General features: G+C 45.7%; 3 protein-coding genes across 3 annotated transcripts in view; 2 read left to right on the top strand and 1 right to left on the bottom strand.

Annotated features, from left to right (window-relative positions):
* Nucleotides 1-14,633, top strand: part of LOC144484829 (uncharacterized) — a 153,524-nt gene that overhangs the window by 3,645 nt on the left and 135,246 nt on the right. Inside the window, exon 3 of the mRNA XM_078203191.1 lies at nucleotides 14,097-14,600. Coding sequence (XP_078059317.1) covers nucleotides 14,097-14,600 — 504 coding nt within the window. The remainder of the gene's footprint in view (nucleotides 1-14,096; nucleotides 14,601-14,633) is intronic.
* The window catches only part of LOC144484830 (uncharacterized), a 124,936-nt gene that overhangs the window by 72,092 nt on the left and 38,211 nt on the right, over nucleotides 1-14,633 (top strand). The gene's annotated exons all lie outside the window — the stretch shown is intronic.
* LOC144484819 (uncharacterized) lies at nucleotides 5,019-10,100 on the bottom strand. The gene is made up of 3 exons (XM_078203182.1): nucleotides 10,038-10,100; nucleotides 7,219-7,272; nucleotides 5,019-5,669 (listed from the first exon to the last, which is right to left on the bottom strand). The coding sequence occupies exons 1-3, from the start codon at nucleotides 10,098-10,100 to the stop codon at nucleotides 5,019-5,021; spliced, it is 768 nt and encodes a 255-aa protein (XP_078059308.1).

Raw genomic sequence — 14,633 nt, 5'->3', positions numbered from 1 at the left:
TGACAACATCAACTGCACTGCCCTCATCTACCTTCTTAGTTACCCCTTCAAAAAACTCAATCAAATTTGACTACAGCTCAGTTTCTGCAATCATGGACCATTAAAGCTGCTTAGCAGTGCCCTGACAGAGGACCTGGTGAGAATATTTCCTCATTGAGTTAGAATTAAACTTATTCCAGGACTGGCTGGTGTTCAGTGGCTGAGATACCCGAATCTGTGAAAAGGGGGTCCGACCAATCAACAAACAGTGGTAGGTAGTTGATTAAGAAGTTAAGAAGCGTTCTCAGGCATTGTTTAAATTAATTTATCATAAATTTGTGATGAGAACTGTGAGGGACTATGACCCGATAGTCACTGAAGTGACGGTATACTCCAAGTAGCACTGGACTGAAAAGCGAGAGTAGATTCTAATGAATGGTTATAATCCTATCCTAGCATGGCCAGTGAAAAATCAGAGCTCGAGTGATCAAGAATAATAATGTGATAAGGTGCGAAGGAATAAGATCTCACCGTGTAAAAATCAAGTTGGGACGACATTTGTATCACACAGGAGTCAATGAATGGAATACATTGGGTATTGCATATCCCCGAGCCTGGCCTGATTGAACACATGAATGGGCTATTGAAACAACAAATCAAGCTTGACCACACACTCAAAGAGTGGCAAAGGCCTTACATAATTTGAATAATAGGCCACAAAAAGGAGGGGTGGCACGGCGGCACAGTGGTTAGCACTGCAGCCTCACAGCACCAGGGACCTGGATTTGACTCCTGGCTTGTGTCACCGTCTGTGTGGAGTTTGCACATTCTCCCCGTGTCTGCGTGGGTTTCATCCAAGTGCTCCGGTTTCCTTCCACACTCCAAAGATGTGGGTTAGGTTGATTGGCCATGATAAATTGCCCTTTAGTGTCAGGGTGTTATAGGGTAAATAAGTATGGTTATGGGGGTAGGGCCTGGGTGGGATTGTGGTCGGTGCAGATTCGATGGGCCGAATGGCCTCCTTCTGCACTGTAGGGATTCTATGAACCCTCTTGAGTAAGATGATAAAACAACCTGTCCCTTCAATTCTTCCTCCAGACAGGGAATATGACACACCTGTATGTAAGGGTGGCAAGGTGTGGGTACATATCTCAAACCAAACCCCACAGAAAAGGGGAAATAATTGCTGCTGGACATGCTTGGCTTGTACCTCCTAAGCTGCGTTCACTCCCTATGCATGGGGGATGGAAGGCATCCAGTAAAATATGCACTCAAAACAAATGTACTTGTGCAGAAGGACAGAAATATTTTTTGTATAACATCACTGTCCAGGCACCCGTGCTCAGTGCGGCGGATTGTAGCCAATGGCCTTTTGTGATGGTATGTCCTCTACATAACTCCTCATACATGAAGCTTGTACCTTACAGCTGAGTCATGGCCAATGTCAATAGGAATTATCGCCAGTTAATGATACTATTATGCATGAATTTGGACAAGTTTGGTGGGGAGGCGATGGCCTCGTGATATTATCGCTAGATTACTAATTCAGAACTCAGCTAATGTTCTGGGGACCCAGGTTCAAATCCCACCACAGCAGATAGTGAAATTTAATGAAAAAGATCTGGAAATAAGAATCTCCTGATGACCATGAAACCATTGTCGATTGTCAGGAAAAAAAACATCTGATTCACAATGTCCTTTCGGGAAGGAAATCTGCCATCCTTAACTGGTCTGGCCCACATGTGACTCCATGAATAATTTAAAAAAGCTATGTCTGCATTACCAGCACTCACAATGTGCATCTGAATGCCAGATAGCTTGAACCCCCTGTAAACCAATGTTGGAAAGATGCATGGGACATATTTGATGTACATACTAATAGAACATATTATTTGATATAGACACACCCACGGTATTGTGCATCTGCCTTCAATTGAACTTAATAAATTATGCAGGTTTATTGAACAAAATACACACGTTTCTGCACACCTAAGTCAAGACAGGCAACATCTTCTTAGGCAGAGTGTGGAAATGACCTGTGCTGAAGGCAAACTTCACCAAACATCGGATGAACTTAATTGCCTCAGTTTTCACCTTTGGTGGGATGTTTTTAATGTATGGTCACCCAAACCATCCGCTGTTTTTACTTTAATGTTACATCCTGTTGTCATACTGCTACTTTGTACCCTTTTGTTGTTCATTTTAATTGTCTTGTGGTACAGAGTGCGTGCATTGTTCACACAGGTCATTGCTGTGAAGGAACTTATACAGGTACAGATGGGATTGCTGCGTTAACTGCTGAATCTCAGGGTGGAATGTATAGAAAGTAAAGAGTTAAGATATTCACCAGTCAACTCAGCATTTATTCATGCTGTGAGAACCGAAAGAAGCAGCTGTGCTACAGAAACAAGCTGACCTTCCAGTGCTGTGTTTGTATATTGTTTCCCAAGCCTGGGAATTGACCAAATCTCCTGTCAGGTTGTTTGTGCCGCACTGTAAAACACGGGGGGCGGGGCTTCGACCCGGGTACGTTGGTCTTCACCTTGGACCAGGATCACGAACGTTGCCAGGACCTCTCGAGCTCCAGACCAGCTGTCGTTAGATTAGTCTCCGACAGGCAGAAGGCAGTGAGACTCATTGTTTTAATTTCTCTCGTATTATTTACTCTTTTTGAATAAACCATTATAATAGTTGAGAGATTATAATTCTGCTCTGTCTCTTATTTAACATTCACCTGGATCATTGGTGGCACGGTGGCACAGCAGTTAGCTGCCTCACAGTGCCAGGGACCTGGGTTTGATTCCCAGCTTGGGTCACTTGTCTGTGTTCTCCCCGTGTCTGTGTGGGTTTCCTCCGGGTGCTCCGGTTACCTCCCACAGTCTGAAAGACGTGCTGGTTAGGTGCATTGGCACCTAACCTAACTGGGTCCAGTGCTAAATTCTCCCTCAGTGTACCCGAACAGGCACCAGAGTGTGGCGACTAGGAGAGTTTCACAGTGTCTTCATTACAGTGCTCATGTAAACCTACTGTGACACTACCCAGAGGAAACCCATGCAGACATGGGGAGAATGTGCAAACTCCACACAATCACCCAAGGCTGCAATTGAACCCAGGTCCCTGGAGCTGTGAGACAGCAGTGCTAACCACTGTGCCAGCCCATGTTTGTGACCGGGTGTCCCTAGAGAGGGAGCATGTGGTGACTACCAACACAAGATCTTCCGTGGGCACTGCGGGGGCTGGAGTTCTTCATTTCTCACCAGAACCACATCATAGTTTTAAGTTTTTAACTTTTCATTCACGGTTTAGTTTTTGTCCCTTTAAAGGACTCCCCCCCCCCGAACCCCCCCGCCATTCATTTAATTTGATTGTTTAATTTGATAATTTGATCCAAATTCTGATGTTAAAAAGAAGGGCAATTCATTATTGACCCCAAATAACAGAGAATATGGAACTTGGTCCATGGTGAGTGGTTGAGGTGAACAGCATGAATACATTGAAAGGAAAGTTAGATCCACACATGAGGGACACAGTAACAGAAGGATATGCTGATCGGGAGGAGATGCAGTGGGGTAGGTGGAGGCTGATGTGGAGCAAATTACTGACAGACCAAAAGAGCTGACTGGCCCGGCCCTGTGCTGGAGACTCAATGGAACAGAGACTAATGTATTTATCTGAGAACTACCTGTAGTGATAGATACAGAATCTATCAATAAATTCAGGCCAGGCTTAAGGTTCATGGTGTTGTAATCTCAGTGAAAACAGTATGGAGCAGCCCCAGCATCTCGGTTACAATGAATACTCATCTCCTGAAAGTCCTTGTGTGGCCAGTGACAATGTGCGTCTGTGAAAGCTGGACCATCGAGACGAGCGGCACAGTGGTTATCACTGCTGCTTCACAGCTCCAGGGACTTGGGTTCGAATCCCGGCTTGGGTCACTCTGTGTGGCGTTTGCACATTCTCCTCGTGTCTGCGTGGGTTTCCTCCGGGTGCTCCGGTTTCCTCCCACAGTCCAAAGATGTGCGGGTTAGGTTGATTGGCCATGCTAAAAATTGCCCTTAGTGTCCTGGGATGCGTAGGTTAGAGGGATTAGCGGGGGGATATGGGGGTAGGGCCTGGGTGGGATTGTGGTCGGTACAGACTCGATGGGCCGAATGGCCTCTTTCTGTGCTGTAGGGCTTCTAAGATTCTAAGAGTGACGAGGTTCCAATAAAAGTGTTTGAAATGAAAGGACTCAGACGGATATTCCGTGTGTCACGGACGGCAAAGTGGGTGAATGAGTGGGTGCTGGAGAAAGCTGGTGTTCACCGGAACCTGTCTGAGGCTCTCACATCCCGGAAGCTCACCTATTTTGGACACGTGTTGTGAATAGGGAGGGAGTGTTTGGAAAGAGGTAATGCAAGACAAACACCTGGAAAATGTGTGCAAGGAAGGCCCGAGACGGGTGGATAATATCGGAATGTGGACCGGCCTCTCGATGGGACAGGCAGTGGAGAAAGATTGTCCAGAGCGCGGCCAACCCTCAGAACGAGGACGGATAAAAGACAAGACACCTGTAGTGGTAGGAAAAAGACTATTTACTATCCAGGGTAAAATTAATGTACTCGATAGAAACTAGGAGCAGGCCATTCAAGTCTGCTCCACCATTCAATATGATCATGGCTGATCCTCGATCTCAATGCCATATTCTCCCCATACCACCTGAAGCCATTAAAATCTAAAAAAAATCTATCTCTTCCTTGAATATATTCAGTGACTTGGATTCCACAGCCTTCTGTGGTAGACAATTCCACAAGTTCACTACCCTTTGAAGAATTTTTTCCTCATCTCAGTCTCATCTGACACCTGCTTTTGTGGATCATTTCAGTGGAAATGTGCCCTCGCTCAAAGGGAATCAGCCACTGGAATGAAAATTGAGAGACCGGTCAGTCCAACAGCAAGAAACCCTCCGACCCTCCCACTTCACCAACTGTTAGAATGAACATGGTTCAGTCCTGGATGTGATTAACAGCAGCAATAACAGCAGAATCCAACCCCTGTCATCACTCGTGAACTTGCTGGTGTGTCAGCAGCGTGGATGGCCGAGTGAATCCCTCCCCACAGTCAGAGCAGGTAAATCGTCTCTCCCCAGTGTGAACTCGCTGGTGTCTCCGCAGGGTTGATAAATCACGGAATCCCTTCTCACACTCTGAGCAGGTGAATGGTCTTTCCCCAGTGTGAACTTGCTGGTGTCTCAGCAGACTGGAGGAATCTCCGAATCCTTTCCCACACACGGAGCAGGTGAACGGCTTCTCTCCAGTGTGAACTCGCTGGTGTGTCAGCAGATGGGATGACTGAGTGAAGCCCTTCCCACAATTGGAACAGGTGAACAGTCTCTCCCCAGTGTGAACTCGCTGGTGTTTCAGCAGAGTAGATAAATCACTGAATCCTTTCCCACACACGGAGCAGGTGAACGGTCTCTCCCCAGTGTGACTGCGTTGATGTGTTTCCAGCACAGACGGGAATCTGAATCCCTTTCCACAATCCCCACATTTCCACGGTTTTCCCATGGTGTGGGTGTCTGCGTCTCGGTACATTTCCTGACACTCTGATGGTGAAACAGGCAATGGTTTCCCCGTCCTAATGAGTGACTCTGTCAGAGCTTGGTGTGAAGCTTTGAGATTTCTGTTGGCAAATCCTCCCCTTTTAATATCCTGTAAAAGGAGTTTAAAATCTCATCACAGTCAATACAGCTCAGAAACTGAGAATAGACAATTCAAGTTGCTGTGGAACATTCTTTCCTCACTGGCTTAAAGTGAATAATGAATTTAAAACATTATTGCAAGTCAGCAAATCAATCAAAATGCTCACAAAGGAGTGGAATTTCTCTCCAGATGTACAGAAATCAGAAATAGTAAAATTATGTTTAATTCATACAGAATTTTAAGAACTCATAATCTCTACAGTGCAGAAAGAGGCTCTTCAGCCCATCAAGTCTGCACTGATGACTCAGATGAATGAACATGGTTCAATCCTGGATGTAATTAACAGCAGCAATAACAGCAGAATCCAACCCCTGTAACCACTTGTGAACTCGCTGGTGTCTGAGCAGGTGGGATGACTGAGTTAATCCCTTCCTACAGACATAACAGGTAAATGGCCTCTCCCCAGTGTGAATTCACTGATGTGTCAGCAGATGACACTAAAATAGGTGGTATTGCAGACAGTGAGGAAGGTTATCAAAAATTGCAGCAGGATCTTGATCAGCTGGGGAAGTGGGCCGAGAAATGGCAAATGGAGTTCAATACAGATAAGTGTAAGGTGTTGCATTTTGGAAAGTCAAATCAAGGTTGGACTTTCACGGTGAATGGCTGGACCTGAGGGAGTATCGAGGAACAGAGGGAACTTGGAGTTCAAGTGCACGGTTCTCTAAAAGTAGAGTCACAGGTAGGTAGGGTAGTGAAAAAGGTTTTTGGCATGCTGGCCTTCATCAGTCAGGGCATTGGGTATAGAAGTTAGGAAGTTATGTTGCAGTTGTACAGGAAGTTAGTGAGGCCGCAGCTGGAATATTGTGTTCAGTTTTGGTTGCCTTGCTATAGGAAAGATGTTATTAAAGTGGAAGGAGTGCAGAAGAGATTTACAAGGATGTTGCCAGGACTCAAGGGACTGAGTTATAGAGAAAGATTGGATACACTCGACTTTTTTCTTTGGAGCGTAGGACACTGAGGGGTGATCTTATCGAGGTGTATAAGATCATGAGAGGCATGGATAGGGTGAACATACTCAGTCTTTTTCCCGGGGTTGGGGAATCAAGAATGAGAGGGCATAGGTTTAAGTTAAGAGGGGAAGAATTAATGGGAACCTGAGGAGCATCTTTTTTACACAGAGGGTGGTACGTATGTGGAATGGACTGCCACAGGAAGTGGTTGAGGCAGGGACATTGACAACATTTAAAAGGTATTTGGACAGATACATGGATAGGAAACGTTTAGAGGGATATGGGCCAAATGCAGCCAAATGGGGTCAGCTTGGATGGGCATTTTGATCGGCATGGACCAGTTTGGGCCGAAGGGCCTGTCTCCGTTCCATCGATTCTATGATTGGATGACTGAATCCCTTTGCACACACAATGCAGGTGAACAGCCTCTCCCCAGTGTGAACTTGCTGCTGAATCACACCAGCCCCAGAGCCAAGGAACCTCTCAGATAACAGAGCACAGCACTAAAAACTCTGAATTGTGGGTGAATGTTCAATAATACTCACCTCTGGAACAATTTCACTCTTTTCAAATTTAAAACCTCCTCCTGGAGCCTGCAGCTGGAAAGATATCAGAAGTACTGGAGTCAGGGAAAAATAGCAGTCATCAAATCTTCCAACTCCCTGTAAAAGGAGGTTACAAGAGTCATTTGTCAACTGTGGTTAGAAATTATGAGATAAACATTTTCCTTGTTTGAGATTGCTGTGTAAATCCTCCCCTTGCAACTCCCTGCTAAAGGAGTTTCCAAAATCCATCAGTCAGTCCAAGATAGAAATTTGTAACATTCTCTCCTATTTCCTTGTGTACAATTATTTAAGATCAATATGCTTACATTGGGAGCAGTTCAGACAAGATTCACTAAGCCGATTCCAGGCATAAATGTGTTTGTTTTATGAAGAAAGTTTGGGCAGGGTGCATCTGTACTCATTAACTTTTAGATAAATGAGAGATGAGCTTACTGAAGCATGTAAGATTATGTTGGTGCTTGACAAGATAAGTCCTGAAAGAATGTTTCTCCAAAACGGGAAATCTAGAACTGCAGGCAATTTAAAAATAAGGCTCTAAGACAGAGATGAGGAGAAATTTCTTCTCTGAGGACCAATAGCCTGTGGAATTCTCTCCCCCAGTGAGCAGTCAAGGCTGGTTCATTGAGTATATTCAAGACTGCTTTCTACACCATTTTCACTCCCAGTCATGGGTTAGGGAGGTTGGGGCTGGAGGAAAATACAATGATCAGATGAGACATGAGTTTACTGAATGGTCGAGCTGAATGTGTCAATGTGTACTGAATGTGTACTGAATGTGTCAATGGCCTGCTCCTGCTCCTAATTCTGATGATCCTTTTCTTCTGTTATTCGGATGGCCACACATTCACCCTGCATAACCACCCCCTCTGAAGAGGGTGTACAGTAACCCAGCCCTGTTGGTCAACGAATCAAACATCTTCTCTCCTGGTCACCAGGACCCTGGAGCTCCACCCATTGCAGATGCCAGAATCTGAAACAAAAAGAGAAAATGCTGGAAAATCTCAGCAGGTCTGACAGCATCTGTGGAGAGAATAGAGCCAACGTTTTGAGTCTGGATGTCCTTTCGTCAGAGCTAAGGACAAAGAAAATCAAAAAGAAATTGAGGGTGGGGGAGGGGGAGCTGTAAAACGACAAAAAGAATGTAAATTAGGGTAAAGATGACAGAGAGAAGTGCTAAAAGTGTCCATTAAGGGATCATAATGTGTGAATGGCAGAATAGAGGTACAGATGGTTCAGGCAGTTGGCTTGAACGGTGGGGTGGGGGTGGGGGAGGCAAGGAGAGTGGGATTGGAAAAGTGGAAAAATGAAAGAGAGAAAGAAGGATGATAAAAATGGATGAATGAGATGAAAAGAAGATGTGGAGATGCCGGCGTTGGACTGGGGTAAACACAGTAAGAAGTTTAACAACACCAGGTTAAAGTCCAACAGGTTTATTTGGTAGCAAAAGCCACACAAGCTTTCGAAGCTCTAAGCCCCTTCTTCAGGTGAGTGGGAATTCTGTTCACAAACAGAGTTTATAAAGACACAGACTCAATTTACATGAATAATGGTTGGAATGCGAATACTTACAACTAATCAAGTCTTTAAGAAACAAAACAATGGGAGTGGAGAGAGCATCAAGACAGGCTAAAAAGATGTGTATTGTCTCCAGACAAGACAGCCAGTGAAACTCTGCAGGTCCACGCAACTGTGGGCGTTACAAATAGTGTGACATGAACCCAATATCCCGGTTGAGGCCGTTCGCGTGTGTGCGGAACTTGGCTATCAGTTTCTGCTCAGCGACTCTGCGCTGTCGTCTGTCGCGATGGCCGCCTTGGAGAACGCTTACCCGAATATCAGAGGCCGAATGCCTGTGACCGCTGAAGTGCTCCCCAACAGGAAGAGAACAGTCTTGCCTCGACAATCACCAGGTGGTGGTGGAGGCAAACTCGTTGGGGTCTTTTAAGAGACTTCTGGATGAGTACATGGGATTTAATGGGATTGAGGGCTATAGATAGGCCTAGAGGTGGGGATGTGATCGGCGCAACTTGTGGGCCGAAGGGCCTGTTTGTGCTGTGGCTTTCTATGTTCTATGTTCTATGTTCTTACTATGAAAAGAAGAAACAGGATTAAATAAAATAAATGGAAATGGGGTGATGGTGGAGGGGAGTGTTCATGCTCTGAAGTTGTTGAACTCAATGTTCAATCCAGAAGGCTTTAAAGTGCCCAATTGTTCCTCCAGTTTGCGTTGGGGTTCACCAGAATATTGCAAGGATGGACATGTGGACTAGAGCGTAGTGTGGTCTGTTGAAGTGGCAAATGACAGGAAGGTCTGGGTCCTGCTAGAAGGTGCAACACCTGCCCCTTTACCTCCTTTCTGCTCACCATCCAAGATCCTAAACACCCCTTTCAGGTGAAGCCGTGCCATCTTTATCCTAATTACATTCCCTTTGTCCCATTCCACCCCATAGTATAAATCTTTTCTGATTCTCTTTACCCTTAGCTCTGACAAATGGTCATCCAGACTGGAAACATTAGCTCCATTCTGATTCTGTCCCCACAGAAGCTGTCAGACCTGTTGAGCTTTTCCAACATTGTCTGGTTTAGCTCCGCCCACTGACTGCGCATGCGCCCTGCTCCCCGCGGAACAAAGATGGCGACCGCGGCACAGGGCCTGATCCCGGATAAAATCCCCGCAGCTGCAAACCCGAGACCCGTAGGGTCTGATTCCGACCTTGCGGCCTACAGCGGGTGTTTGTGAAGCCTCCGCTCCCTCCCCACCCCGGCTCTGCACCGCCCTCCGCCCCATCGACTCTCACCGCTGGAAAAACAGTCTCCCGCACTCGCAGGGCTCCGAGTAAAGTGACACTGCGCCTGCGCATTGGGCGCCTGTGGCGTAAATAGGGCACTTTCACACCCGCAGCGAATGCTGGGTGATAACTGCACCATTGAATTCTCAAACAGTTAATACAAAATAAAATTGTTAACATTTGAGATAACAAAATATTGTGAATTGGTGATTTGCTGTGCTCTATTTCTGGAAGATCTGCTGTGGATCACACAGAGGTATCAAAGTTTTTACACCGTTTCCCCTCTCACTCATTGAGTCATAGAGGTTTACAGCATGGAAACAGGCCCTTCGGTCCAACTTATCCATGCCGCCCTTTTTTTAAACCCCTAAACTAATCCCAATTGCCCGCATTTGGCCCAGATCCCTCTATACCCATCGTACCCATGTAACTAAATGCTTTTTAAAAGACAAAATTGTACCCACCTCTACGACTACCTCTGGCAGCTTGTTCCAGACACTCACCACCCTGTGTGTGAAAAAAATGCCCCTCTGGACACTTTTGTATCTCTCCCCTCTCACCTTAAACCTAAACTCTCTAGTTTTAGACTCCCCTACCTTTGGGAAAAGATATTGATTATCGAGCTGATCTGCGCCCTTGATTATTTTATAGACCTCTATAAGATCACCCCTCAGCCTCCTACACTCCAGAGAAAAAAGTCCCAGTCTATCCAGCCTCTCCTTATAACTCAATCCATCAAGTCCCGGTAGCATCCTAGTAAATCTTTTCTGCACTCTTTCTAGTTTAATAATATCCTTTCTATAATAGGGTGACTAGAATTGCACACAGTATTCCAAGTGTGGCCTTACCAATGTCTTGTACAACTTCAACAGGACGTTCCAACTCCTGTATCCAAACTCCTCTGTTGATGGTGCTGATTCTGGCTGGGTTCAATCGCACAGTCACTGGTTCCTCTCTCTGTCCCCGATACTGAATATTCACTCTTCTATATAATGATACAACACAAATAGAAACCATTTGGCCCATTATGTCTGTGTTGGCTCTTTGGAAGATCTATCCAATTAATTCCACCCCTGCTGGCAGAGTCAGAACAATGCATATCTGCTGCAGTAATCTGCGACCTTAATGGAAAAAGTTTTCCAGTCGGATAGTTCTCAGACACAATTGCCCCTGTGGAAAGATTGATTATCCAATTCATTGAGCAGATATAAAGTGCCCATTAAGCACACAAAGTGCCTGCCAGAGATTAATTATATATTTCTGCAGACCCCCATATACTGTAGTGATATTATCCTAAAGGGACAAGGGAGTATTCCAGTGTGTTAAGAGTAATTGATTGATGGAATTACAAAGAAAAAGAATTCATGTCCTGAATCTTCAGAATTATTACTTGGCTGGGATGTTTCAGTATGAAAGAATCCCACATATTAGTCAGGCAAAGAGATCATGTCCAATGGACCTGTTAACTACAAATCACTGTTAGATTGCACTGGGGTTTATGTGATCTGGTTTATGAACAAGGTCCGTATCAGACTGGAGCTGTGTCTTTGATTCTCCACAACAGTTGTCATATCCTCACTAAATATCCACCACAACCACAACAGTTAGCCCAGAAATCTGAATTTCTTGTGATCACAGCCTTCAAACTGTTACTGATACAATCACCAAATATTCTGAAAGCTCCTTTGGTTGTAATTCCCTCACAGAAAACCTACCCCTTTGGGGGAGAAAACATGGCTTCTCCACAGCAGAAAGGAAACCACTCCTCACCACTCCAAACTGAAAGATTGGGGATGTTGCTGGTAAGTGTCCAGGACAAATTGCTATTTGTGAGGTGAAGGTAGATCAGCAGCAGGAGTTAGTGAAGGGAGTGATGGTAATAACCAGGCAAACTGAATCACCAGGAAAGCTGCTCTGGAGGAGATTCCATGGGATCCACTCAAAACACAATCGTTGGGACTTGTACGACAGACTCCAGGTAAATGTCTTTTAAAAACTTATCAGGACGCTGACCCAAATGTGACTGTGGGCAAAGAGGGTGGGCACCATAGAAAAAACTTCCCCTCATCACTCACAGCAAGTAAGGACTCACTCATCTGACATAGAGTTTTTTAAAAATCACAAGCATGGTTTGAATTTGACTTTAGTCACACCTTAGAAAGGTAGTATAAGATCAAAGCAAGGCATATTTCTTGTTTTTTGACTCCTCAATATTATACAAGATGATCATACTATCAGCAGCTGAGGATGCATCAGAATGTCCATCAGCACCTGAAGCTGTGCCTCATCTGTATCTAAACTAATCAGATCCTGCAAAATGCATTGTCCTAATGAACACATCCCATATTATTGATCTTCCCTGGGAAACACTGCAGCTTGATTATACCGGCTCACTCTCCACACTAAAAGGAGGAGACTGGTATATCCTGCTAATTACAGGTATATTTAGCTGGTGGGTTGAAGCTTTCCCTGTTTGTAAAAATGATGCAGACACTACAGCTAAAATCCTGTGGGAACAGATCTTTACCAGATGAGGTTTCCTGAAATGGATGGAGAGTGATAATGGTTCCTCAGCAGAAATAATGTAAAAGTTCTGTAGTCTTTGGAAAAGAAAAAATCCAGAAAAATATATATATTTTTAAAAGTTGATGAATTTCATATTTATCCAGAAGTAAAGCCCAGTCAAGATAGGATGGTTATTATTGTCAGAAGCAAAACCTGACTCGCAGAATGAACATTGTTCAGTCCAACTGGGTGGCCCTGTGGCACAGTGGTTAACACTGCTGGCTCATAGTGTCAAGGACTCAGGTTCGATCCACAGCTTTTGTCACTGTCTTTGTGGAGTCTGCACGTTCTCCCCATGTCTGTGTGGGTTTCCTCTGGATGCTCTGGTTTCCTCCCACAGTCCAAAAGACATACTGGTCAGGTACATTGGCCATACTAAATTCTCCCTCAGTGTACCCGAACAAGCGCCAGAGTGTGGTGACTAGGGGATTTTCACAGTATCTTTATTGCAGTGTTAAGGCTACTTGTGACACTAATAAATAAACTTCAAACTTTTTTTAAAAACAGCAGTAATGACAGCAGAAGCCAACCTCTGCAGTCACTTGTGAACTCACTGGTGTCTAACCAGGTTCATAGAAATCCGACAGTACAGAAAGAGACCATTCGGCCCATCGAGTCTACACCGACCACAATCCCACCCAGGCCCACCCCCATATCCCTACATATTTACCCGCTAATCCCTCTAACCTACCTATCTCAAGACACTAAGGGGCAATTTTAGCATGGCCCATCAACCTAACCCGCACATCTTTGGACTGTGGGAGGAAACCGGAGGAAACCGACGCAAACACGAGGAGAATGTGCAGACTCCACACAGACAGCGACCCAAGCCGGGAATCGAACCCAGGTACCTGGAGCTATGAAGCAGCAGTGCTAACCACTGTGCTACCGTGCCACCCAGGTTGGATGACTGAATGAAGCCTATCCCACACCCAAAGCTGATAAAAACTACTCCCCTCTGTGGACTAATTGGTGTCTCAACAGGTTGGAAGAAAGGGAAAGTCCTTTTGCATCCATGGATCAGGTGAATGATATCTCCCTCATGTGAATGAGTTGGTGATGCGCATTTCATGTCTGCTTTTAAAGGTTTTCACACATTGGGAACATGTAAACACTCCTTTCAGTGTGAGCAAGGTAAGGGTCAATGAGACACGGTGACTGAGCAAATCCCTTCCAGCACAAATGTTCGGGTTTGGAATGCACTGCCCAGATTGGGTGGAAGCAAGTTCAACTGAGGCACTCAGGAGGGACTTAGACTGTTATCAGAAAAGGAAGAATGTGCAGGGTTTGATTTGATTTGATTTATTGTCACATGTATTCATAGACAGTGAAAAGTATTGTTTCTTGCGTGCTGTGAAGGAAGGGATTCAGTCAGTTGTGCAGCTTGCGGACGCACCAGCGAGTTCACACTGGGGAGAGGCCGTTCACCTGCTCTCAGTGTGGGAAGGGATTCAGAGCTTCATCCAGCCTGCGGACACAACAGCGAGTTCACACTGGGGAGAGACCATTCACCTGCTCTCAGTGTGGGAAGGGATTCACTCGGTCATCTAGCCTGCGGATACACCAGCGAGTTCACACTGGGGAGAGACCATTCACCTGCTCTCAGTGTGGGAAGGGATTCACTCGGTCCTCCCACCTGTGGAGACACCAGCGAGTTCACACTGGGGAGAGGCCGTTCACCTGCTCTCAGTGTGGGAAGGGATTCACTCGGTCCTCCCACCTGTGGAGACACCAGCGAGTTCACACCGGGGAGAGGCCCTTCAGTTGCTCTCAGTGTGGGGAGGGATTCAGAGCTTCATCCAGCCTGCGGACACACCAGCGAGTTCACACTGGAGAGAGACCATTCACCTGCTCTCAGTGTGGAAAGGGATTCACTCGGTCATCTAGCCTGCGGATACACCAGCGAGTTCACACTGGGGAGAGACCATTCACCTGCTCTCAGTGTGGGAAGGGATTCACTCAGTCATCGCACCTGCGGAGGCACCAGCAAGTTCACACTGGGGAGAGGCCATTCACCTACTCTGTGTGGGAAGCGGTTCT

This window comes from Mustelus asterias, unplaced genomic scaffold, assembly GCF_964213995.1.
Source record: "Mustelus asterias unplaced genomic scaffold, sMusAst1.hap1.1 HAP1_SCAFFOLD_129, whole genome shotgun sequence".
Classification (NCBI taxonomy): domain Eukaryota; kingdom Metazoa; phylum Chordata; class Chondrichthyes; order Carcharhiniformes; family Triakidae; genus Mustelus; species Mustelus asterias.
Note: the sequence above shows the minus strand (reverse complement) of the source record. Positions and strands in the feature narration are given on the sequence as shown.